The following is a 25,606-nucleotide window of genomic DNA, read 5'->3' on the forward strand; positions in this document are numbered from 1 at the left end:
GGCAGATTCTTCTTCAAGAACATGTCCTGAAAATCTTCAAGAACTATCTAGACAAGATCCTAGATAAAACACAATTACAGAGGTTTTTAGGAAGCTTGAATTATATCAGACCATTTTATAAAGGGCAAGCCTCTGACATACATATTTTGCAACAAAGACTTAAGAAAAATCCTCCAGCATGGTCAGAAGAAATGACAACGACAGTCAAAAATATTAAGCAAAAAGTCCAATCCTTACCCCCTCTTTCTCTACCAACTGAAAAGGGTAAATATATAATAGAGACTGATGCATCACAAGAAGCATGGGGAGGAGTATTACTAGAAGAGCTTGAGGGAAAAGAAGAAATCTGTGGATATGCCTCTGGAACTTTCAGAGGAGCAGAATTAAATTATCTGTCTAGCCACAAAGAATTCTAGCTGTTAAGAAGACCATTTTAGATTTCAATATGTATCTGAAGCCTGTTAAATTCACAATCAGAACAAATTTAAAGAATTTGGCAGGAATGTTGAAGAACAATAGCTTGTTTACAGACAGCCATACCCGTGTACAGAAATGAGCTGTTTGGTATGCATCACAAGAACCATGGGGAGGAGTATTACTAGAAGAGCTTGAGGGAAAAGAAGAAATCTGTGGATATGCCTCTGGAACTTTCAGAGGAGCAGAATTAAATTATCTGTCTAGCCACAAAGAATTCTAGCTGTTAAGAAGACCATTTTAGATTTCAATATGTATCTGAAGCCTGTTAAATTCACAATCAGAACAAATTTAAAGAATTTGGCAGGAATGTTGAAGAACAATAGCTTGTTTACAGACAGCCATACCCGTGTACAGAAATGAGCTGTTTGGTTAGAAAATTTTGATATTGGACATAAACCAGGGTATTTGAATTGTATATCAGATATGATGTCTAGGGAGGCCCATAATAAAACTGACATATCTTTATTCATGCTATCTAGTGCAGAGATGAAAAAGGTAAAACAAGAAGATTTTAAATGCAGGAAACAATTTGTTTTCTCTGCTCTTGAATCTACAACAAAAGAATACATGGACTATAAGCTTGTCCAAGAAATTCTTTCAAGTTCCTTAAAGATAAATATCTTAGAAAAATGGGAAAGAAAGGCATTTTGGCAAATCAACAATGCTTATAGCCGATTGGTCAGAGAAAAACATGGAGTTTGGATTGATGAAGAAGATAACTAGTGTTATTGTGATCTAGGTTTTGGCACAATGAATTGGACCACTTATTCTCTAATCCTTCAAATGGTCAGGGAAAAAGAAAATGTCATAATTTGCGCAGACCCTGATAATATGGTAAGGCATCCTTGGACTGAAATTTTTCTTGATAAATTCTGTTCGAGAAAAGATTGGGTATAGAGACGCAACAATTTCATCCTACACTTGCAGGCAAATATGAAGGTAGCTGCCCAAAAAGAATTATGGTTTAAATTCAAACTCAAGCATCTTGGTGGGAAAATCACACTGCTAGAGCCTTTAAAATATATCCAATATAAAAATCATGTCATAAATCCTAAAGGCAAAGTGGTTGGCACTGTAACAGAAGTCGAAGAGCTAAACCTCCAAGTGGAATCCCTCTTCCATGTTGATTTGTGGTAGCATTGGATGTGCTCTAGCCATGAAAATTGGTGGAGAGGCTAAGGCACATAAGATCTAATGGTTTGGGGAAATTCCACCCAGTTGGAGAGATATTAAAATAATTAATATTTTTAGTGGGGTTTCTAAGTCTAAACTTAGGAAAATTAAAATATTAATGGGCATTAATATAAAACTAGGTGAGAATATTCTAAATGACATGGATAAAGCCAAATCTAATCTTAGTCGTTGATTAGAGACTTAATCTCGGCCGTTGAAGACTCCACAGGAAAAGTATAAGAGGAGGCTTGAGGGTCAGTTGGAGATGCACCAAGTTGATCAGTCAGTTCGATTTTCTGGAGCGGGGCTTGTTGAGAAAATTCGAGTTAGTGGTCTGTTGTAGTGAGGGGCAGTGAGTACATAGCATAGAGGCAGGAATAGTGCCAGAGGGTCAGTGCAGAGACCAAAGAGGTTGACGCAAAGGCAGCTAGAGCTACGCAGAGGTAGCAGGAGCTACGCAGAGGCAACTGGGGACTGCACAGATGCAGAGAGGCCTGCGTGGGTGACAGAGAGGGGCCAAGAGCTGACGCAGAAAGCCAGGAGGCTGACGCAGAGGCTTCAGGAGCTATGCTGAAGCTAGCAGGGTTGACGCAAAGGCTTCAAGAGCTACACTGAAGCTAGCAGGGCTGACAAAAAGGCTTCAAGAGCTACGCTGAAGCTAGCAGGGCCGACACAAGGCCAATAGGAAGTGCTGGAAGGATTTTTGTGGGGCAGACTAGAGCTAAGAGGCTGAATATCTCTCTCCGAGGAGAGGTATTACTGCCGTTTAACAATCTCTGTTGGTTGAGCCATTTCGACACCCTAGTTGTACTCAAGAATCTGCATAATAATAAAACACTCAGAACTGTTGCACAGGTTTTCCTGCATTGGGTTTTTCCGGGGACGATTGTCCAAAAATAATGGTGTCCCTTGTGTGTTTGTCTCATTATTTCAGTTGCTGATCTGTATATCAGTTAAGGCTGCATTTGTGTTTATTTCGGTATTTATATTTATAAATAAATTTTTAATGGAAAGAACAAGTAGGAGATAATAAACCAGATAATGCAGTAGGGATTTCTGATGTGTCAGAGTTAGAAATTTCAACATTCCAAGGGGAATTTGTTTGTGACCCTTGTCCCCTCATGTAGGGATTCAATGTTGAACAATGTTTTTCAAATAATCTTTACCCAATCCGAGACAACAACACAGAACCAGCAAGTGTAGATCCTCTAGGACCAAGTACTCAGACTAATTATTCTTTTGATTTTGATAGACCCATAGGGTGCTCATGTGGAGAACCCATGTGCGTTTGTTTCATTGATGACTGGTAAATTTGTACCTTGTCATACTAGCCGACTCATGTGGAGCCAGTCTGTTCCCGTGGGCTTTCAGCAAAAGCATCCACTGTGTCCTATTTGAGGTTTCGTGGGATTCCTAAATCTCCACTGTGTAAGATTTTCTTTGTCAAGATTGTAACTATTTTGAGGTTTCGTGGGGTTCCTAAAATCTCCACTGTGTAAGATCTTACCGAACGAATTTTTGAGACTCAGACGACTTCTCTGACTTTTGGTGTAGATTGATCCACATCTCAGAGAATCTACAAAAAAACATGACTTGTAATATCTAGTTTATGGATGATTCTCATTTACTCTATCAGACTGTCAAAGTCCGAGGAGATGCCTTATGCTCCCTCGAGGAATTATAAAAAAGGGAAGAGAAACCTCTTCTCCTCATTCGGAGTCAAAGCCAGTCTTGAGTTTGCTCTTGCCCTGCAATTGTGCTTAGTGTGATCATGTATGCATCTTGAGAAAATTCAAAGACGTGTCTTAGTTTAGAGTTCTACAAGCCTGCACATGTGCGTGTGTGAACCTAAAATGGCGGGACTCTTAGGATATTGAGTCTATATTTGTCTTTTGTCGAATCTGTAATGTCCGTCTTCAGTTGCGATGGTTGCAGACTCTATAAGCCGATTGAGTGTTTGACTCGTATGAGCATAAGTGAACGATCTGGGAGTCATTATGGTTTTCTTTCCAGTTTCCTTCTGGCTGGTTTTTTTTATGTTGTCAAAGTAGCTGCTTGTTGACCACTATGTGTCAACTACCCATAGCAGTACACTCCCTTTTTTCGCAAAAGGGATAGCGCTTGATCGACGTATCCATGCCTTTCGACTGTCATCATCAACCCGATCATGTTATGTTGTAAACCTAGTCTACATGTGTAAATTGTAAATAATCTTAGCAAATCTGTGTCATGTATGTATTTGCCTAGGTAAACCTAATCTTCTAGTGATAATCTACGTTCTGGAAGGTTTTTTGTCTCACCGATCCATGATTGGCAGAGTTTTCCTTTAGCCTAACCCCAAAGCCAGAATGGATTTTGTCATTAGAATCTTAGGGGAATCCTAGTGTGCTTCGAGTCTATGTAAAAGTAATTTGGAAATAATCTTAATTATTTGGTTAGGTTATTACAAATTGCTTGATCTGCTAGATTATATTTGTGTCGCAAGACTGGGTAGTCTATGAGGGTCTATGTCAAATGGGTTTTCCCCCTTGAGATGTAAAATTGTACAAGTCATGATGTAAAGTGTCTTGAGGGTTAGAAAATGTTTTATCCCCTCATAAGTCTTAGGTCCTAGGTGTTTTTTCCAAAGGCTAAGTTCGAGGGTCCAGTAAAAATAATAAAAAAATATAAATAATAAAAAATAATAAAATTAAAAATTAAAAAATAATTAAAAAAAATAAAAAAGATAAATAAAAATTTGAAAAAATAAAATAAAATAATAAAATAATAATAAGTCAAAGTTTTGAGGAAATAAATGCAAGATTTTAATTTTTTAATATATTAAAATGCATTTAAAATTTCGACGGATGAGATTAAAAGAGATTTTGATCCTCATCGACGGTCGAGATCATTTTGACATGGATCACTCGAACTAGCCGTTGGGAAATTTTCCTTTAAATAGGGTGTCAGGGGTCATTTGAGATCATTGGATCTTAGAGTCGTGTGCTAAAGAAAGCTCTCTTGTAGTCATTTTTTGTGCAATAAAGAAAGACTTTGGGGTTGAAATCTTGCTGGTGTTACTCTTCTGGAAATGCTGTAAGATGTTTTATTTTTCTGCATAAATTTAGTTTCAGCCATTGATGATAGCTTGATGAAGATTGATTTAGGCACAGGTATCTTGTCTGATCTCTGGGGTTTGAATGATAGTTTAATTTCTGAATATAATGGCAAGTATCTCCATTTGATCTGAATTTCACTGTTGTTTTCTCCCTCTATGTTAATGGTTGATTTAAGCTGTGCAGGATATCCTTAATTTTGAGTTTACCGGGCGTTAGGGGAAGTTCTCGGCTGAACCAACCAACTCTCGGATTGCGTTTTCTGAAAGAGCCCAGCCAGTTTTAATCCCGAGCTTATCATTAGAATTTTTGTTGCAGATGCATGAAGGGTTTTCTGAAGCACCTCACATTAAATTTAAAATTCTGAAAATATTTCTGTGGCATAACAATAAATCTGGCTACCTAGAGCCTTCAGTTTGTAAATACTGTAATTATTTAGCTGGTTCTTAGGGTTTCATTTATTTATTGCATTTTCAGGTTCTGGCTGTTTGTTTTCATTGTTTTTAGGAACAGGTTGCAGGTTGCAGATCTGAAGTCGAAATTTGATTTTGAAGCCAGATCTAGGCCCTGGAGGGTAAGATCTGGCCTCAGAACTAGCTTTTGCAGGTGCATCATTTTGCAGTATAGGATTTCAGATCTTGTCCAAATCTGGAGAAATTTTTTGGGGTTTTATTTGGCAGCAATTTTCCATTTTGTTTATTGTCCAGCAAAGTTATTTTCAAAAAAAAAATTCATTAAGGGTTTTGCTGCTGTCATATTTCTTTCACCTATAAACGAGGGGCAGCCCTTCCATTCCACGACTTCTCAATTTGCTGTTGATCCTGCATGCATCCTGTAGCAGTCGTCACACTTTCCAGCTGCACGAAATCGTTATCTTTTCCTCATTGCTACGGTTTCAACGCTCTTTCTCGCTGCTGTTCAGTGCCATCGCATCCCTCTGGCAGCCTCACTTTTGCTGTTCCATTCCACGCAACCATATCATCTCTGCCCAAACATTGCAAATCCGTTCTTTTTCACAGAATCTCTCCACGCAGCTCCCTCTCTCCCTGCGTCTAGCCAACTACTTGCATTCTCCCGCGGCTATCCTTTCTCTGCGTACTGCTAGGACTGAGCTTCACTTCCACGCAGCTCCTAAACTTGCGTCATTCCCTGTACACCACTCCAGCTCCCTTCCTCATTTGCGTGCATCCGTCCCATCCTCGGCCTTTAAGTCGACCCCGCAGCACATAGCCTCCTCGACTCCCTCGGCTTGCTCGCGTTTTCTCTCCCTCACGCACACTTGCATACAACAAGCAAACAACAAACTCGTTCTTTTTATTTATTTATTTAGAATATGTGTATTTGGGTTATGTTTAGTTTTCCATTTTTTTTATATATCCATTTTAATTTAGTTTGGGGTTTAGATATATTCAATTTTCGTTTTATTTTTCTTAGTTAGATCTTTATTTGGTTTAGATTTAGATTTAAATTTTTGTTTTCATTTAGATTGATTTAGATTAAGATTAATATTTAGGGTTTGATTTATTTTTTAGATTTTCATTTAATCATTTAAAAAAATATATAATTTTTTTTTTCATTTGATCTAGATTAATTTAATATTTAGATTTTGAATTAAAGTTTAGTTTTAGTTTTAGATTTATTTGATTTTAGTTTTGTCTTAGTTAAAATTTAAATCTAGAATTTTATATATATATATATAAAATATAAAATAAAAAAAATGAAAAGGGTTTTGATTTGTTCTTTTTCATTTTCTTTCAGCTTAACTTTTAATTTTTTTAGTTTTAGTTTAGTTTAGGACTTTGATTTTAGAATTAGATTTTAATAATTTTAAGTTATATTTACTTTAGTTTTTGCTTAGTTTAGTTGTATTTTATTTAAAAATATGAAAATATATAAAAATTAAAATTTTTGAAAAGCTTAACTAAAAATTGAAAATTCATTTTTGGTGTCCTTTGTGGTATCTATGTTCCACTTTCCTATAGTTAAATGCACTTAAATGTTTATTTAAAGTTAGCTATATGAAAGTAGTAATTGGTTGACATTTAAATTGTATGGTGGTTTAATGTATTCAATCTTTATAAATTTAATTGCTGGATCATTATTATAGTGTTGTGAGTATATTGAATATTTTGCATTGCTTGGGTTATTTGATGATGAATGATTGTTTTACAAGGTTCATATTTCTGCAACATTCAATAAATAATCATTTAATCATTAACTCCATAAGGCACTGGTACATTAATTTCTAAAATCAATCAGGTGCTAAATTGCCTTGTTGTGTCTCCCGAGTCCCAACCCAACTGGTCCACAGTTGGTCTTCCTTTATCCCATAGGGTCTACCCCCCTTAGCCTCGGGAGACGGCTTAAACGGAGAGATCGGGGATTAGGGAGACGGCCCCTGGTCTGAGCGTTGTCGCGCTGCCTGGACAGTATGTGCGACAACACTGCCAATTTTTTTCTTGATACTCCTTGTGGCTTTCATGCTCCATTCAGAGAAAACGAAATGGTCTAGTAGCAGCAGCTAGCTAATGTCACAGACAGAGCTAGTAGTTATTCCACCTTCCATTCTCTATCCATTTATGTGTACTACTACCCTCAATCATGGAAAGTTAAGTAAAATTCAACAAGAGCCTACCCTGTTATTAAGGAGATGCTTCTGATGATTTTTTAGCTTCTCAACAATCCAACAACTAAAAGACAAAACATTTGTTATCCCAAGTGCTAAAAGGAGTAAGTAATAGGAAACTTAATAGTTTGTTATGCTAGTGCTAGTATCGATGCTCTCTTTTCATATACTAATGTACCAGCTGTTTACTAATTGGAATGTACAAATTAAGATATGATGAACCATTTTGATTTTATCATTTGTGATATTCTTAGATTGGGTGCTTGCAGGCTGAGGTGTGCACTGGCAGAACCAAAGATTAAAGTGGAAAATAAAACAATTTTACATGAGCTTTATGAGCAGCAGGGGCAGAGTCCTTACTATGACAATCTTAGGCGTCCAGTTAGAGACTTGAAGCCACTTATTCAAAGTGGAGTCCGTGGCATTACTAGCAATCCTACAGTACTGCAAGCAACACTTTTTCTGAATTGTATTGGAGCTCTTACTAATATTTTAGATTCACATATGTCTTGATTCCTATAAACTTATTTATAATTCGTATGTCTGAGGTTAGGAAATAGTCTACAAAGGGCACTGAAAACTAAATTAGATTGATTTTGACTCTGTTATGCAGATTTTTGAAAAAGCTATAATATCTTCAGGTGCTTATGATGACCAGTTCAGGTATTCCTAGGCCTCTGTCCAGTTATTGGATCTACATTTGTCTCTCTTTAAAACAATTACCAGTTCTTAAGATTGGTTTAAAGTTTAAAATTGATCATTTTGCTTTTGAAGATTCTGTCTGAAGGAAAACTTTAAAACCTTGGATAAATCAATATTGATGGTGGATGAGAGCTTTTTACCTTATTTTAAACCAAACCAGAAACCTTTTGTCTGCTATGCCCCAAGTTACAGAGATTCATTCCACCTCCCGAGTTGCCCTTTTTGCATAAAACTCAAGAATGGAAATGGAGAAATTGTCTCTTTTGATTTTCTAATTATGTTATGAGACTATGAGTTATGTAGTTGATTGCTTATTGATAATTGTTGAACTTGGTACGATCTGTGAATATGATCACAGGATCATGTATTAGTTCATTGTTTTGTAGATAAATATCAGGTGCCAAATGTTGTACTATCATATTTATAAAATGATCTTATGAATTTGTTCATAGACTGGTTTTATAATTTATATGGATTGGAATGCCATTATTATATATTTTTTTTTTCACAAAAATTACTATATTTTGTATTTGCCGAGTCTTTCCCAAGATTTTCCTGAGGCACTGAGTCTTCCTGATTTTTAGGCCGGCTAAATCTTTGCCGAGTCTGAATGTGAAAACTTTGGTGCCAAGTCATTGGTTTTAAGTTTCAACTTTTATGCTCTGTCTCAATTCCTATCTCTTTGGGGGATAATTTGTAGACTGCTTTGGATATTCCACTAGAATAGCTCATCATAACAGATCTTGTAGTGCACTGAAATCTTTTGTTATGTAGGTTTATTTCCTTAGATATCAGGTTTTTTATCACTAGATTATTCCTCAAATTTATGAAAATAACTGTAATATGAAAATGAAAGAACAAACAAATGAATATACCATCCACACAATAAACACAAGATGTATATTGGGAAACCTGAAATGGGAGAAATCCTAGCTACAAGGTGAGGCCTATGCTCTGCTCTCTTTTCTTTAGTTAGAAAATGTAAGTACAAAGAAAGGGGGCAGTCACTATCGAGTTATCTTTGACATTGTGGCATGAATGGCTGCTATAGAATCCTTTTCCTCCTTTGTTATGCTCTCAAATCCCACTTCTAGATGCTCTACTCAAGTATGGAACAAGTACAATGGTAAAGAATGGAGCCCTTTGTCCTCCTAATGGCTCAGTATTTAACAAAGCTTGATAGTTGTCTAGGGTTAGGGCTTTTTCATGCCTTCATCCTAAATTAGTGTTAGGTTTTGGATCCTCTAGAATCTTCTTGAATGTCCACACGTGGTTAGCCCACATGTGTGAGTAATAGAGGTGGAGACGACATTCGCTCAATATCATGGTGATCAATAAGGTAAGTCAACTTGCAGAGGCATAGCTTCCACATATGAGCTTTAATTGAAGTGATTCATAACATTGGAAAAGTATCGATGTGTAGAATGACGTTTAAGGGCTGGGAGCTATGCTGTCAAAAGTTTTGACACCAAAAAGTGTTGTTTGATGCATCAAAATGGCTTTTGAAGGGGTTCCAAACCCTAAATTTCCAAACTGAGACCTACCACTAAAATGGGCATTGCAAGGCAATTACTTTAAGTTTTCCACCAAGAAAGTACCAAGTTAGATGACAAATTATATAATAATCTATTCCAAATCATACCTCCCCATTTAGGGGGGCTTTTGGTCCCCAAAAGCTTTTACTGAATGAGGTGAGGAAATTTTTCCTCGACCTTCTCTATAGAGTACAATTTTGCCTTTCTTGGAAGTTGTTCTTTCAACTTGATTGCCAAAGGCCACATTGCCCCTATCTGCTAGTTTTGGACATCTTCTGCAAATGCCAACTCTACCTGAGTTTTTGGTTCTAAGTCCTCTATGGTAGGTAAGACTGTTAAATATCCAATACCAACCCATATTTATTTATACCTCAATAATTTTTATTCCCATAAAATTATTAAACAAAATTCTGAATTACCAGAAGATAAAATCACTGGTATTTAACTTCTAGAAATTAATAACTTGCAACAGAAAAATAAAAATAGAGATCTATCACGCCCATGGAGCATAGAATACACAGTGACCGGGTGTTTTGTTAAGGCACTTTGTGGTGAAAAGGTCACTGCTTCAAAACTTCGTTGGCAAAAATCCAACCATGCTAAGGGCTGCTGTAGCCCAGGTCGAGTGCAATCCTGTGGTGATCTTGACTGCTTAGATGCCCTTGGGTCGTGGCTACTCAAGCCACAACTTAGGCGTGCCAGTCATCTTAGGACCCACATTACCTAACAAAAAAAATAGAGATCTATCACATCACAACAACAAATGTACACCCATAACAATTCTCCTTCATTTAATAATCTGAAGAAAATCTAGGTTTTGACCCACAAAGAAAATACATCGAAAAATGCAATGACTGAAACTTGTAACTCAACCCCACTGGGAATAATTTGGCCCAAGAAATTTCAGTCCTTTGGAAATCAGTGCTTGAAGAAATTTGGCCTAGAGTATTCGGCCCATCTCTCACTAGCAATTCGACCCTAGATAAATCAACCTCTCCAATTTGTAACCTCTTTCACGCTTCAACAATTTGGCCTCCCTCGATCTCCACATCTCAGCCTTTTGGAAATACTCCCAAATCACCTTGCACTCTTCCTCTTTCTCCTTAGTCTAGGTGAGCCTCTCGCTTTGGAGAAAATCCCTCTCTCCACTTGTGTGACTTCACCTCTTCCTTAGGTGTATTTTATAACTTCGTTAAGCTAAATCCCTAACCCTAATCTCCTAAGCTAAGTCACAAGACACGTCCCTCAAGGTCACGTGTCTCGTATTTCATGTTGATTGTTGGTAGCATCGAATGTGCTCTAGCCATGCAAATTGGTGGAGAGGCTAAGGCACATGACATGTCCAAGACTCAAAAATCGTTTGGAGAAATTCCACTAAGATGAAGAGATATTAAAATAATTAATATTTTTAATGGAGTTCCTAAGTCTAAACTTAGGAAAATTAAAATATTAATGTGTATTGATATAATATGGGTGAGAAAGTTCTAAATAACGAGGATCAAGCCAAATTTAATCTTAGCCGTTGACTAGGGACTTAATCTCGACCGTTGAATCGTCAATAGGAAAAGTATAAGAGGAGGTTTGAGGGTCACTTGGAGACACACCAAGAGAGATCAAGAATTCCATTTTCTGAGGCAGGGTTTGCTGAGGAAATCGAGTGAGTGATCAGTTACAGCGAGGGGCAGTTCAACAAGGGATTTCGATCCAAGGTTGAAGGATACATATTAGAGAGGCAGCGCAAAGCCTAGGAGGGCTGACGCAGAGGCAGCAAGGGTTGACACAGAGGCTAAAGAGGCCAGTGCAGAGGACGCAGAGGGCAAAAGAAGTTGACGCAGAGGACGTAGTGAGCATCAGAGGCTGCACTGAGGTGATTCAATGGGAGAGACTGAGAGCTGATTAGCTGATGCAGAGCCAGAGAGGGTGACGCAGTTCCGAAGAGGGTGACGTAGTTTTAGAGTGTGTGGAGCAGCTTTCGCTGTCCAACACAAGGAACAATCGGAGTCACCGTGGGATTGTTCATCTGGTTGTTGATCAGCCAGAATATCTGTCTCTGGATAGAGGTATTGCTCCCAAGGATATTCCTTGAAAGGTGAGCCATTTCTGGCACCCTAGTTGTATTCAGAAATCTGCTTAATAATAAAACCCTCATATATGCTGCACCAGTTTTCCCGCATTGGGTTTTTTCTGGGGACGATTGTCCAAAAATAATAGTGCCCCTTGTGTTGTCTTAGTTTATTTCAATTGTTGATCTGTATATTTGTGAAGGCTGCATTTGTGTTTACTTCGATATTTATGTATTTAAATAACTTGTTGATGCAAAAAACAAGTAGGAGATAGTAAACCAGATATTGCAGTAGGGGTTTCTGATGTGTTAGATTCAAAAATTTTCACATTTCACGTGTCGGACACGAAATACGACCTAAAACGTGTCCAAAACAGTTTTTATCGTGTCCTCCATTTGCGACCTATGTTTTAGATGTGGCGAAAATTTGCCCTAACGTTTTTGCCTCTTAGGACACGTGTCCCACGAAAAGTCACTCATAAAGCCCGCACATGGTTCATTTTTTTGTTTTTTCGCCGTCGAAGCTTGCTGGAGTCGTTGTTGTGTTGTGTTGGAAGTTCCTTTAGCGATTCCCAACTGTCAACTTCACATCGACCTGGGTCCTGGATAATAGCATTCATGGTTTGGAGCTCGTGGTTTGGGGCTTAAATTTCTTGTTTTGGAGTGCGTGGGGGCTAGGTTAACATTTTCTTGTATTCCATATGCCCATATCTATATAATTTGTATCAATGTATTCAAGTGCCTTTTCAGGTGCCGACTGCCATTCACGATTTTTAACTTTTGAAATAACTTTCTTCATGGTCTCTATAGCTCGATTCATTTGCTTGTTCTCTAAATATCCATCCACAAACATTTCCCATGTTTTGAAATTTGGTTTTCCTCCTTTTTCTAAAACATGTTCAAGAAAGACTCTGCGACTTGCCTTTTCAATCATTCCTTTTGTGATATAGGCATCAATTAGCACATTAGGCACTTTGATATCATAACTTAGGCCATCGAATTCCTACTCTTTAAAACATTTTTCGACTCCCTGCATATCTCGAAGTTTGACCAATGAAGAAAGCATGCATATATATCCATTGTTTTATTTTAATTGCAAATTTCAATGGCTACAGAGAGTTGACTTAAATATATAGGGGTCTACAAAGTTGAGTCTATCTTGCAATTGCCCACATTTTCTAGGATGTGCAAGTCAAGTAAGTCACATTCATATACTAGTCAACAAGAGAGCTAGAACTACCGAGAAAGAAAATATCAGTTTGATGTCACATGTGCAATATGCAGAATGCCCCTATTGAGATCCTTGATTTAGTTCTCAATCTGTTTAATAAGTTAATAACATGAAGATTCAAGAATGAATATTGAACTGTGAGCAATGAACATCATTGATGTAGTAAATTAATAAACTAATACTATATTTCAGTAACTTAATATGGATCACTAAATATGGATCAAGAACTATATTTCAGTATTATATATATATATATAAAACATGTCCCTTGTGTCTTGTCTCCGGGTTCGCTGTGTGACGCCAGCCTAAGCTGCATATTCCCCAATGATGCAACCTAAGCCGCATATACCCACAGTATGCAAATTAAGATTACATGTCACACTATGTGTGTCCCAGGAATTCTAAATATTCCTTTGTCTTAGTAAAATCTTCACTTAATCAAAGTTTAAGGCTCCTTAATTAAACTCTATGCGGAAACGTTTGACTTAGCTATCCAAAGTCTAAACCTTTGATAAACCTTTAAGCGAAACCTTACACAACCCTTCATAAACTTTGGTTAATTCTTAACTTAACCCGAAATACACTAATCCCGCTTATTTCTATTATAATTCTTGTATAATAGAAATATCTCATAAACACACTTAAACCTTACCTTTCCGCCATTCTTCAACCTTTTTCACATATTTCGATGCTCTCCTTAGCGCGTTAAATCTCTGCCGTCGATCACATTCCTTGATCCGACAGTTATCGCGTCACCCGATCATTAACTAACCTGGATGATCTCTACCATTGATCTGCTCCGCCCAATCCAATGACTGTCGCGTCACTCGATCGCCAACCAGCTTGGCTGATCTCCACCGTTGATCAATCTCGCTTGATTCAACGGCTATCGCGCAATCTCGTGTAGAATCGTGCACGATCGATATCAGGTCGAGAGCACGCGAGAAAAGTGGTTTTCTCTTTCCACCGTTTGCTACGTGTCGGCGTCTAAGGTTAATCACGTGAATTTTAGAAAGATTGCTTACCACCTTTAGGGCGCACGAGAAACTGCTTACCCTTGCGAATACCATCCACGTGCTCAATATGAAACTTAAAGAAACTTGCTTAATAAAGGGTTATCGCTTAATCTCCACCATTCATCTTCTTGGCTTCATTTGTGCAACTTAATCTTAGTCGTCTATCTCCCTTGTTCTCATTCATTGATTTGACTGATCTAATGGTTCCTGTGTGCTGATACGTTCTTTTGGCTCTTACTGTGTAATAGCCTATTCGTTCGGCTTTCTGCCTGTGTATTTGTCCTCACCTTACGATTTTCACTTGCTCTGATCTCAATCTCCACTCGCACCTTTATGCTTCTTTCAATAATCCTTAGGTTTTTTTGGAAACCTTACAGTTATACCTTCGCTGTGAAGGTTCTCTCCAACACTGTCTGTGCGCAACCACGTAACACACTTCTCTGTTACTCCTTCTCTGATTCTGCACACCTGTAACTGAAGTTACGTAGAATTACTTTAATCACACACAATCTATAATTCAATTACACAATACACATCATATAAACTCAGAATCGAGTAATCTGTATTAACAAACAAACATTTACACATGAATTTCTTCCTCTGCCTGATCTTCTATATCAGTGGCCTTTCCTTTTCTGCTCATAGGCTTAACTGACTGACTGACCCTCTATTTTCTACTATGCCTTTTAGGCTTATATTTATACAAAAGGTTCTGTTTAACCAATTTTGGTTCAGATCCTTAATCTGCTGAACTAAATCTTGAATATCCTCGAAGTCCACTTTTAACTCCAGTAATTCCTAAGAATCCTCTCTAGTTCCACGAATCATGACACCACTTCCTAGTCTAAGACTTATAATTGATTTCCAACTCTCTCATCATCAGTCATCATCACTCATGTTCTCCTACATTCGAGAGCATTTACAAATATCCTCACAATATCTAATTAATTCCTATTCTAATCACTCAAAACATTAATAATTACATACATAGGAATCCAACTTCCTTGAAAACACAAGACCCCCTAAGTTAATTAGAACATAATGAAATTGCTGAGCTGTATGCTTCTGCATCATTGTGTCTCGTGTCGAATACTCGTATTTATGTGTCCGTGTCTCGTGTCCTCGTGTTATGTGACTTAGCTCCTAGTGATTAACGGTCGAGATTTGATCTCGCTTCACTTGATAACAATGATTGAGATCATATCTAAGTCACATAACACGAGGACACGAGACACGAACACATAAATACGACTTAGCTCCTAAGTGATTAATGACCAAGATTTGATCTCACCTCACTTGATATCAATGATTGAGATCATATCCAAGTCACTTAAATAATTTTATTATTTATTCTTAGTACTTTGGCTTAATAGCCCACAATAATTAATTGACTTTTGTACTTTTCCAAAGTTAGATTTAGGAAAGAAGTCATAAATCACTTAGTCCACCAAGTAAACACCTAAAGAGGCAATCATCTATCTCCTACACGCTAAGACACCAAGCTCATGTAGAAGACCTTATGAAGCTACAAAAAACTTCAACACTCCCTCCTAGCAAGAAAGTGATTCTTCACCACCCCCAGCTTGTCGTTGTAAAACACGAACTTCCCTTTCACTAGAGGCTTGGTGAGAATATCTTCCACCTGCACCTATGTGGAAAGGTACTGCAAGCTCACAACACCTCTCTGGACCCTATCTCTAATGAAGTGATTTGATTTCTATATGTTTGGATCTATCATGAAACACAAGATTTTTAGAGAGCTTAATGCAACTCTAATTATCATAGTGACTGACTGTGGGATCCAACTCAAGCCCAAATAACCCTGTGAGCATCTTGCGAAGCCATATGGCCTCACAACTCGCTAGACTCGCTGCCATGTACTCTACCTCTGCTGAGCTAAGTGCCATTGACCGTTGCTTCTTGCTACACCACGAGATCATCGCTAATCCCAAGCTGAAACAACATCCAGATGTGGATTTTTGTCCATAGCACTCCCATCCCAATTAGAATTTGTGTACCCCTGCAACTCTACTCCATCAACTCCAATATATCTTAGTCCAAAGTCCACTTTACCTTGCAAGTATCTTAGCACATGCTTCACTACCACCCAATGAACCTGTCTCAGCGTCACCATGAACTAGCTGAGTGTGTACACATCATAGATATCTGACCTAGAGTTGACTACATATATTAAGGCCCCGATTAGCTGCCTATACAATGTGGAATCCACCAACTCTCCCTCAGAAGCACTTAGCTTCTTCAAGTTGGTGGTCATAGGTGTAGACATCGACCTGCAGTCCTCCATCTGAAATCTCCTCAAGATATCAATTGCATACTTGCCTTTCCCTAGGAAAATCTCTCTTGGCTGCTCCCACACCTCCAATCCCAAAAAGTAATGCATCAATCCAATGTCCTTCATCTCAAACTCTGAAGCAAGGTCCTCCTTGCACATCTTTATTGGCTTCTTTGATCCCATCAAGAAAAGATCTTCTGCATAGAGGACCAAGATAAGCGGTTCACCCTCAACAAGTACATAGTACAAGTTAGAGTCTGCTTCACTCTTGGTGAAGCCCAAACAAAAAAGATATCCATTGGTCTTGGTGTAATGTGCCCAAAGCCTGCTTCAGCCCATAAACGACCTTCTTCAACTTGCATACATGAAAATATCTCTTATGCAACTCAAATCCTTGAGGCTACTCAATATACATCTCCTCCTTAATCACCTTATTGAGGAAAGGAGTCTTCACATCCATCTGATGTATCCTCTACCCCATCTTTGAGGCAATGGACATGACTACTCTAATGGATGCATATTTGGCGATAGGTGCAAATGTCTCCTTGTAGTCCACTCCCTCATTCTAGGAGAACCTTCTCACCATGAACCTCGCTTTGTACTTCTTGACACTGCCATCAGTTACATGTTTGATCTTATAGATCCATCAATAAGTGTCCACTGATTTTCCTACTCAATATACATCTCCTCCTTAATCACCTTATTGAGGAAAGGAGTCTTCACATCCATCTGATGTATCCTCTACCCCATCTTTGAGGCAATGGACATGACTGCTCTAATGGATGCATATTTGGCGATAGGTGCAAATGTCTCCTTGTAGTCCACTCCCTCATTCTAGGAGAACCTTCTCACCATGAACCTCGCTTTGTACTTCTTGACACTGCCATCAGTTACATGTTTGATCTTATAGATCCATCAATAAGTGTCCACTGATTTTCCTACTCAATATACATCTCCTCCTTAATCACCTTATTGAGGAAAGGAGTCTTCACATCCATCTGATGTATCCTCTACCCCATCTTTGAGGCAATGGACATGACTGCTCTAATGGATGCATATTTGGCGATAGGTGCAAATGTCTCCTTGTAGTCCACTCCCTCATTCTAGGAGAACCTTCTCACCATGAACCTCGCTTTGTACTTCTTGACACTGCCATCAGTTACATGTTTGATCTTATAGATCCATCAATAAGTGTCCACTGATTTTCCTACTCAATATACATCTCCTCCTTAATCACCTTATTGAGGAAAGGAGTCTTCACATCCATCTGATGTATCCTCTACCCCATCTTTGAGGCAATGGACATGACTGCTCTAATGGATGCATATTTGGCGATAGGTGCAAATGTCTCCTTGTAGTCCACTCCCTCATTCTAGGAGAACCTTCTCACCATGAACCTCGCTTTGTACTTCTTGACACTGCCATCAGTTACATGTTTGATCTTATAGATCCATCAATAAGTGTCCACTGATTTTCCCTCAAGTCTTGGCACTATGTCCCTCACATCATTCCTCATGATGGAGCTATACTCCTCCACCATGGCATCCCTCCAGACTTGCACATATGCAACCTCGTCAAAATTGGAAGGCTCAAAATCACCGATGCTACTCGTTAGGGCCAAATAATTGAAAAAATATCACTAGTGGTGTACTCTACCTGAAAGTGCTGCTAGGTGCCTCCACATGCTCCTCAACATATCTCAAGGTTTGTTCGGTCCATCTTAGCCTTGGTAGAGCTCGAAGGAACATCTCACTCCAAATCTACAAGCTGTGTCCCTGTTGTTGGTGTTGCTGGTCCCTATCCAACCTTAGGAGCCTCTTGCTCCTGATCCTCTACCCCTTCTAGCTTTGTATCCTGAGATTTCCTAAAGGTCTTGCCCTCTTCGAATCTAACATTTCATCTGATGTTGACTCTTCTTTGTCCTGGAATGTAGACCTTTGAGACCTCACTGTAGTCAACAAAAATGCCCTTCTCTGATGAGGGCTCCAGCCTAATCATATTCTCTGTAGGAATGTGGACATATACTAGACTACCAAAGATGCGCAGATGGCTCACATCTGATTTCACTCTTGTGAACATCTCCTTAGGAGTCATGTCCTCTAATACTCTGTGAGGACTCTTGCTCTGCAAATAAACAGTTGTATTGCAGGTCTCGGCCTACAAAAACATAGACAAATCTTGAACATAGATCATTTCCTTCGCTGCTCCCACTATGGTCCTGTTCTTCCTTTCGATAATCCTATTCAGCTAATTTTTGTTAGGCACTGTTATGTAATATTCCTAATAGGAAAAATACAGTAAATAACAGTAATGAACCAGCTATAGCTATGAAATTCAGAAATACACAATCATAGATATTAAACACAGGAAATATGAACAAAATTCTGAGCCATTATATTAATATTGATAAATCTGAGTACAACAATGGGAATAGAGGAACCTGGGCTTTCTACTGCAAGTTGGTGGCAAAACCCAGGTCTTAAAGATGGCTAAAAAACTGGCAAATCTCTCCAACAAGAACTGTGCCCTGCTGCTAGGTTTTTTGCTGCTACTGGCTGAAAGGAATAGGTGTTTCAACCCTCTAGAGCACCCAAAAAATTATGAGAAATTAGCTGGTGCCTTTTCTCAACATGCCCAATAAAACTCAGAAAGGAGTTGGCTCTAATCCAACGCTCCCGGTGACCCCCAAAAAGTGTGTGTTCCTCCTCTAGCCAGAAATGTGCACTCCTGGAAATAACTCTGCCAAAACTAGTGCCAAAACTCCCTGAAATTCCCCCGAAGTCCATTGAAATCTCACTAAAAATCAGCTTCAACTCTAGTGCCTTGTTGCCACTCCAACCCAGCTCCACCAAAGCCTGCAGAGGCCCATCCAGAAACCCTTTGCGCAACACTTGAAGACAAAAATTCGGCCTGTATGGATGCCCAAAATCCAACCCTGCAAACCTCCTCAAATCTCCAGCAAAATCCCAGGAGAAATCACCTCTAAAGTTTCAGAAATCGACATGCAATGTAGCTGCTTCTCCAATTGATGCGAATTTCTTCAACTGCACCTAGGCTATATGCAGAAACTGATTAGGTGCTCCTGAAATCAGCTCCGGAACAACTCCAAAATGTGGTAAAGTCTCTACTAGGGTGACATTCGTGGTTCACTGAAGAAAGAGCTGGAATCTCCACCTGGAAATCCCTTGTGCTAAACAACACTATTTGTCTTGAGCCAAGTAGCTGCATGAGAACTCAAGCTCTGAAGTTAAAATGACAAAAGGCCCCAAAATGATGCTGGTCTCTTCTATTTATCCTTGTTGCGCTTCTCTCTTTTTGTGGCCCCTCCTAATCGATCTCCTTTCTTGTCTCTTTATTCCCCCATCAAATTTCCTCAAGGAGTTTGAATTCCCTCCTTCCACCATCCAATTAATTTTTCCTTTTTCCTAATGTTTGGAGACTCCTCCTTTTTCAAAATTTAAATGTGCCTCCTCACGCATTTTTCCTAAGTCTTAATGCCAAAATTCTTTCCATTGCCAAAATTGCAAAATTTTAATATTTACTTAGCTGATCCAAACCCTTACTTTAAGGTTTTGAAGAATGCAATTGTGATCTTATTATTATATGTTGACGATTTTTTTATGACAGGTGCCAAGCCTCTTATCATTCAATGCAAGAAGCAGTTGGCTTCTTAATTTGACATGAAGGATCTTGGGTTGATGCACTATTACGTGGGATTAGAAGTATGGCAGAAACCTGGTGAATTCTTCCTCAATCAAGGAAAGTATGTGATAGAGATCCTTCAGAGATTCGGTATGATGGATTGCAAATTCATTGCGACTCCTATGGTGACTAATTTGAATAAGTTAAGAGGCTTTGACTCCAAATTGGTAGATCCATCTATGCACTGCCGATTGATTGGTATGTTGATGTATTTGGTTAACACCAAGCCAAACATTTGCTTCGCTGTGAACAACTTGAGCCAGTTTCAGGTAGAACCAAGACATGAGCATTGGATTGCAACAAAGTACATCTTGAGATATTTGCGTGGTACAATAAACTATGGCTTGAGGTATGCTGCAAACAAGGATGTACAACTTCAGGGATATATAGACGTTGATTGAGCAGGAAGTGCTGAAGACAGGAAAAGTACCCTGGGAGCTTGCTTCAGTTTAGGATCTGCTATGATATCGTGGATAAGCTGGAAGCATAGGTCGATTGCACTCAGCACTATTGAAGCAGAATACATTGCAGCCAATGAGGCTTGTACCAAAGCAATATGGATCTGGAAGTTGTTTGCAGGATTGTTTGGCCAAGAGTTGGAACCAACAGTGATACACTGCGATAATCAAAGTTGTGTGAATCTTTAAGAGAATACCATGTTCCATGACAGGTCGAAGCATATTGAGATCAAGTATGACTACATCTGTGACATGGTGCAAAGGAGAGCAATAAGGCTCAAGTACATCTCCACCGATGAGCAAACAACTGATGTTTTGACGAAGCTGTTGCCAAGGGACAAGTTTGTGTACTTCAGAGACAAGTTGGGGCTTGTGGAGATCACCCCTCTTTAAGAGGGAGTGCTGATTTGTCTGCAGTACAGATAAACATTCTCCAAGAAACCCAGAGGGTTCAACAGTCAATGTTGAGTGAGTGTCCGTTGGAGGAGGACCCTGATCACACACCAGAGATGGTGGAGTGAGGTCTTGGACCCTGATCACACACTAGGTGTTGAAATTTCTAAGTATTACCCGTTAGAAATTTAATATGTATTCTTCTGGTTTATTTCTTCTATTTGTTAATTGCGAACAAGTTATTTAAACATATAAATAACGAAATAAACACAATACAGTCTCAATGATCTACAGATCAACAATTGAAAGAAAACAAACACACAAATGACACTGTTATTTTTGGACAACTCGTCCCCGGAAAAACCCAATGCGGGAAAACCGTTGCAGCAATTTTGAGGGTTTATTATTATGTAGTATATCCTTGAGTACCACTGGGTGCCAACCTGGCTCACCCGACAGAGAAAAAAACTGACAGTAATACTTCTCTATTCAGAAGTAGGTATTTAGAAAACCTGCCCCACGAAACCCTCTCCAGCAACACTGAAGCTTTGTGTCAGCTCTCTTGGCCTCTAGGTCAGCCTCAGAACCATCTCCGTCAGCCCTCTAAGGCACTGCGCAGCCTCTGGGACCCTATGCATGGATGATGCAGGCCCTCTGGCCTCTGCGCTGTCTCTACTGGGCTCTGCATGGCCTGCTCTGGCTTCTGCGTCTGCCTCTCTGCTTCTGCGTTGGTCTCTCGGCACTATCTCTGCCTCTTTGCCCAGTACTCACTGCCCCTCGCTGTTGATCACTGATTCGACTTTACTTAGCAAACCCTGCTCTAGTAAATCGAATGATTGATCACTCTGGTGTGTCTTCCAACTGACCCTCAAGCCTCTTCTTATACTTTTCCTGTTGGTCCTTCAACGACTCTAATCAACGACTAAGATTAAATTTGACTTGATCCATGAATTTTGAAACCTTCTAACCCAATTTTATATTAATACCCATTAATATTTTATTTTTCCTAAGTTTAGACTTGGGAACTCCATTAAAAATATTAATTATTTTAATATCTCCCAAACTGTTTAGAATTTGCCCAAACCATTTCTGGGTCTTGGAGATCTCATGTGCTTTAGCCTATCCACCAATTTTCATGGCTAGAGCACATTCGATGCTACAACAAATCAACACTCCATCTTAGCGAGGACTGTGCTCTAGTAACACTCCACACTGTGCATCACTCTGATTATACGACACAGTACCTGTGCTGATGCTAGGCCTCCCAACCCAACATCCTCTGCACCACTGCATCCTGTACTACGGCCCATGGCCCTGCCACTGCCACTGCTGCATCCATACGACAGCTCCCTCTGCATCCGTGCTACTGTTGGTCCATCCTCCCAACACTGCATCTGTACTGCATCCCCCTCTCATCATGTTGCATCGTGCTACTACCAACTGCTACTGCACTGCAACTCAGCTACTGAGAAGTAAGTAACTGATCCACCCAACTTCTAACATCCCTGTCAGGCTAGAAACACTCTCGATGTTGAAGCTCTCTCTACCGCTAACAAGTGCTCCCTCTACTGCCTCTGCGCTGTTGCAACAACTCCCTGCATCTTGCATCGCTACAAACCTCTCTGTGCCATCTTGCACTGTTGCGACGTCTTCCATGCCTCTCGCACTGTTGCAGCTTGCTAGCTCTGCGCTGCTCGGGACTACTGCACTGTAGCACTCTTTATCGCTTCATCCGCATCCATTTCTACCGACATCTGCTAGTCCTGCTACTTCTCACTTCGGGGCTCCCGTAGCAAGGATCTGATCCAAGAGTTTGGGTACCTCAAGGATCCTGCCCCTCATCGCTTGTAGTCCTCCTGACTACAGCTCGATGTCTCCCCACCTCTTCTCTAGAGGTACATGAGCACTCATGGCACAATCGTCATCCTCCTCTACCTCCTTTTTCGCCTTCGCTGGCACTACCTTAGAGTCAGACGCCTCTCCCTTGTTCTTCTTACTCGGACACTGGTTCGCATAATGACCCAGTTCCCCACAGTTGAAGCATTTGACCTTGGAGAGGTCCTTTTTCTTCCTCTTCTCCTGCTTTCTCGTAGATGCCAGAGCTGCATCCTCTTCCTCTTCCTTTTTGATCCGGTCTCCTTTGCTGCTACTTCCCGTCTTGCTCAGCCGTCTGATCTCTTCTTGACAAAGATCCACCCATAATTCTTCCCAATCTAGAAGATCTGCCCTGCCCAGAATGCTCTGGACAAATGTCTCCCACTCCTCGGAGACTGCATTTAGGGGGTCCTCACCATTAACTCCTGATTCGACGTGGCCCCTATGGAAGTCAGTTGATCTTGGATCTCCTTCAATCTACCGAGGAAGTGATCTATTTGCTCCCCCTTTTGCATATGGTAGATCGCGGCTAATTCTCAAGTAACATCTTCCTCTGCATGGAAGTATGCTGGTACAATTTCTTCAAGGCATCCCACATTTTCTTTGTCGTCTCCTTCTCGGCAATATGTTGGACTACATGATCCTTGACCCCAGCAAGGATGATGCATTTCGCCTTGGCCATTGCCTCCTCGTACTTTTCATTATTAGTCGGGTCAACTGGGATCGCCATTGTTCTCAAGGTGAAGGCCTTGATTAGATGTCTATTTAGAAAGGACAGGATCTTGGCCTTCCAGACTACAAAGTTGGATGCCCCGTCCAGCTTGTCCTAATCCCTTAGCCCATTCATGGCCATCTCTCTGCTCTTCTTGTCGACTCCTCCGAGTCTCTCTACTTTCATCTGGAAGTTCTCTCTTCAACTCCTGCTGAGTCTCTCTACTTCTCGCTTGGAAGTTCTTTTCTAGACTCCCTCTGAGTCTCGATTTCCCTTCTGGAAATCCTCCTGCCAATCGTCAAGTCGCACCTCTCTGATCTTCTGTGCACCTGCAACATTGATCTAGATTCCTTAGCTAGAAATCCGCCTCGGTAGTGACTCCCTCTACCTTGGTTTTGCCTTGTTAGGTACTGTTCTGCCCACAGTACCTCACCAACTTCACTCCTCGCAAACTGCCCACAACTTCCTAAACCCCAGCACTCGAAGGACTGAGCTTCTAGGCTCTGCGCAATCCTGGCACTGGCTGAAATTCTCCCCTAGCCAACTATGTCAACCCTCCTTGTCTTTGCGTGGCTCTGTGTGAGCCTCTTTCTGCCCTCCTTAGCCTTAGCGCTGACCTCTCTCTGGCCCGGACTGATGACGCTGTCCCTCTGCGTCAACCCTTCTTCTGTCGCTTTCTGCAAGGAACAACTTTTGTCACTTGGGACAATTGTTTCTGCTGCAATTGCTCTGCTTCAGCTGGTGCCTTCAACTCTCCTTTGATTTGCAACCACCCTCTGATACCATGTTGAAATTTCTAAGTATTACCCGTTAGAAATTTAATCTGTATTCTTTTGGTTTATTTCTTCTACTTGTTAATTACGAACAAGTTATTTAAACATATAAATAACGAAATAAACACAATACAATCTCAACCATTAACAGATCAACAACTGAAAGAAAACAAACACACAAGTGACACAGTTATTTTTGGACAACTCGTCCCCGGAAAACCCAATGCGGGAAAACCGGTGCAACAATTCTGAGGGTTTATTATTATGCAGTATATCCTTGAGTACAACTGGGTGCCAACCTGGCTCACCCAACAGAGAAAAACAACCAACAGTAATACCTCTCTATTCAGAAGCAGGTATTCAGAAAACCTGCCCCACGAAACCCTCTCCAGCAACGCTGAAGCTTTGCGTCAGCCCTCTAAGGCAATGCGCAGCCTCTGGGACCCTCTACATCACTCCTGCTGCCCTCTACGTGGAATTGGATGACGCAGGTTCTCTGGCCTCTGCGCTGTCTCTGTTGGGCTCTGCGTGGCCTGCTCTGGCTTCTGCGTCTGCCTTTCTGCTTTTGCGCTGGTCTCTCAGCACTATCTCTGCCTCTCTGTCCAGTACTCACTGCCCCTCGCTATTGATCACTGATTCGACTTTACTTAGCAAACCTCGCTCTAGTAAATCGAATGACTGATCACTCTGGTGTGTCTTCCAACTGACTCTCAAGCCTCTTCTTATACTTTTCCTGTTGGTCCTTCAACGACCAAGATTACATCTCTAATCAACGGCTAAGATTAGATTTGGCTTGATCCATGACTTTTGGAACCTTTTAACCCAGTTTTATATTAATACCCATTAATATTTTATTTTTCCTAAGTTTAGAGATAGGAACTCCATTAAAAATATTAATTATTTTAATCTCCCAAACCGGTTAGAATCTGCCCAAACCATTTATGGGTCTTGGAGGTCTCATGTGCTTTAGCCTCTCCACCAATTTTCATGGCTAGAGCACATCCGATGCTACCAGAAATCAACACTAGGTATGGTGGAGTGAAGTCCTTCAGAATATAGACCTTGATCACACACCAGGTAGGGTGGAGTGAGGTCCGGTTTAGCATCTATACTTGATTACCAACCAAGAAGGGGTTGAATGAGGTCTTGGCCTAGAGTGCTCACCAGGAAGGGTGAGTGAGTGCTTGCTTGTTGAGGGTCTCACCGTTTTGTCCTAGGTGGTGGCCATGGGATTAGAGGATCGATCACTCTGGAGGAGTGAGTCCTGATATGTTGACGATATTGCCATGGGTTTGGTACCTCCCTAGATATGTCTGCTAGTGGATGGTGATGATAAATGATGATGCTGGTAATAATGAATAACCTTTTCTTTAGAGAAATTTGTTTAATTTGAGAACATCTATGACAATGATTATGAATACCTCCCTAGTTAAGAGGGAGTGTTGAATTTGCAACTATGGTCGGTCTTCATAATGTAGTTGTG

At 40.1% G+C, this 25,606-nt stretch overlaps 1 protein-coding gene across 1 annotated transcript in view; it reads left to right on the top strand.

Annotated features, from left to right (window-relative positions):
- The window catches only part of LOC149201564 (uncharacterized), a 242,088-nt gene that overhangs the window by 53,393 nt on the left and 163,089 nt on the right, over positions 1-25,606 (top strand). The window contains exons 2-3 of the mRNA XM_089402955.1: positions 7,641-7,812; positions 7,985-8,034. Of these exons, the coding sequence (XP_089259081.1) occupies positions 7,641-7,812; positions 7,985-8,034 (222 nt within the window). The remainder of the gene's footprint in view (positions 1-7,640; positions 7,813-7,984; positions 8,035-25,606) is intronic.

Source organism: Pinus tabuliformis, chromosome 2_1 (genome assembly GCF_031772625.1).
Source record: "Pinus tabuliformis cultivar Carrire ecotype Pingquan chromosome 2_1, CPIR1, whole genome shotgun sequence".
Classification (NCBI taxonomy): Eukaryota; Viridiplantae; Streptophyta; class Pinopsida; order Pinales; family Pinaceae; genus Pinus; species Pinus tabuliformis.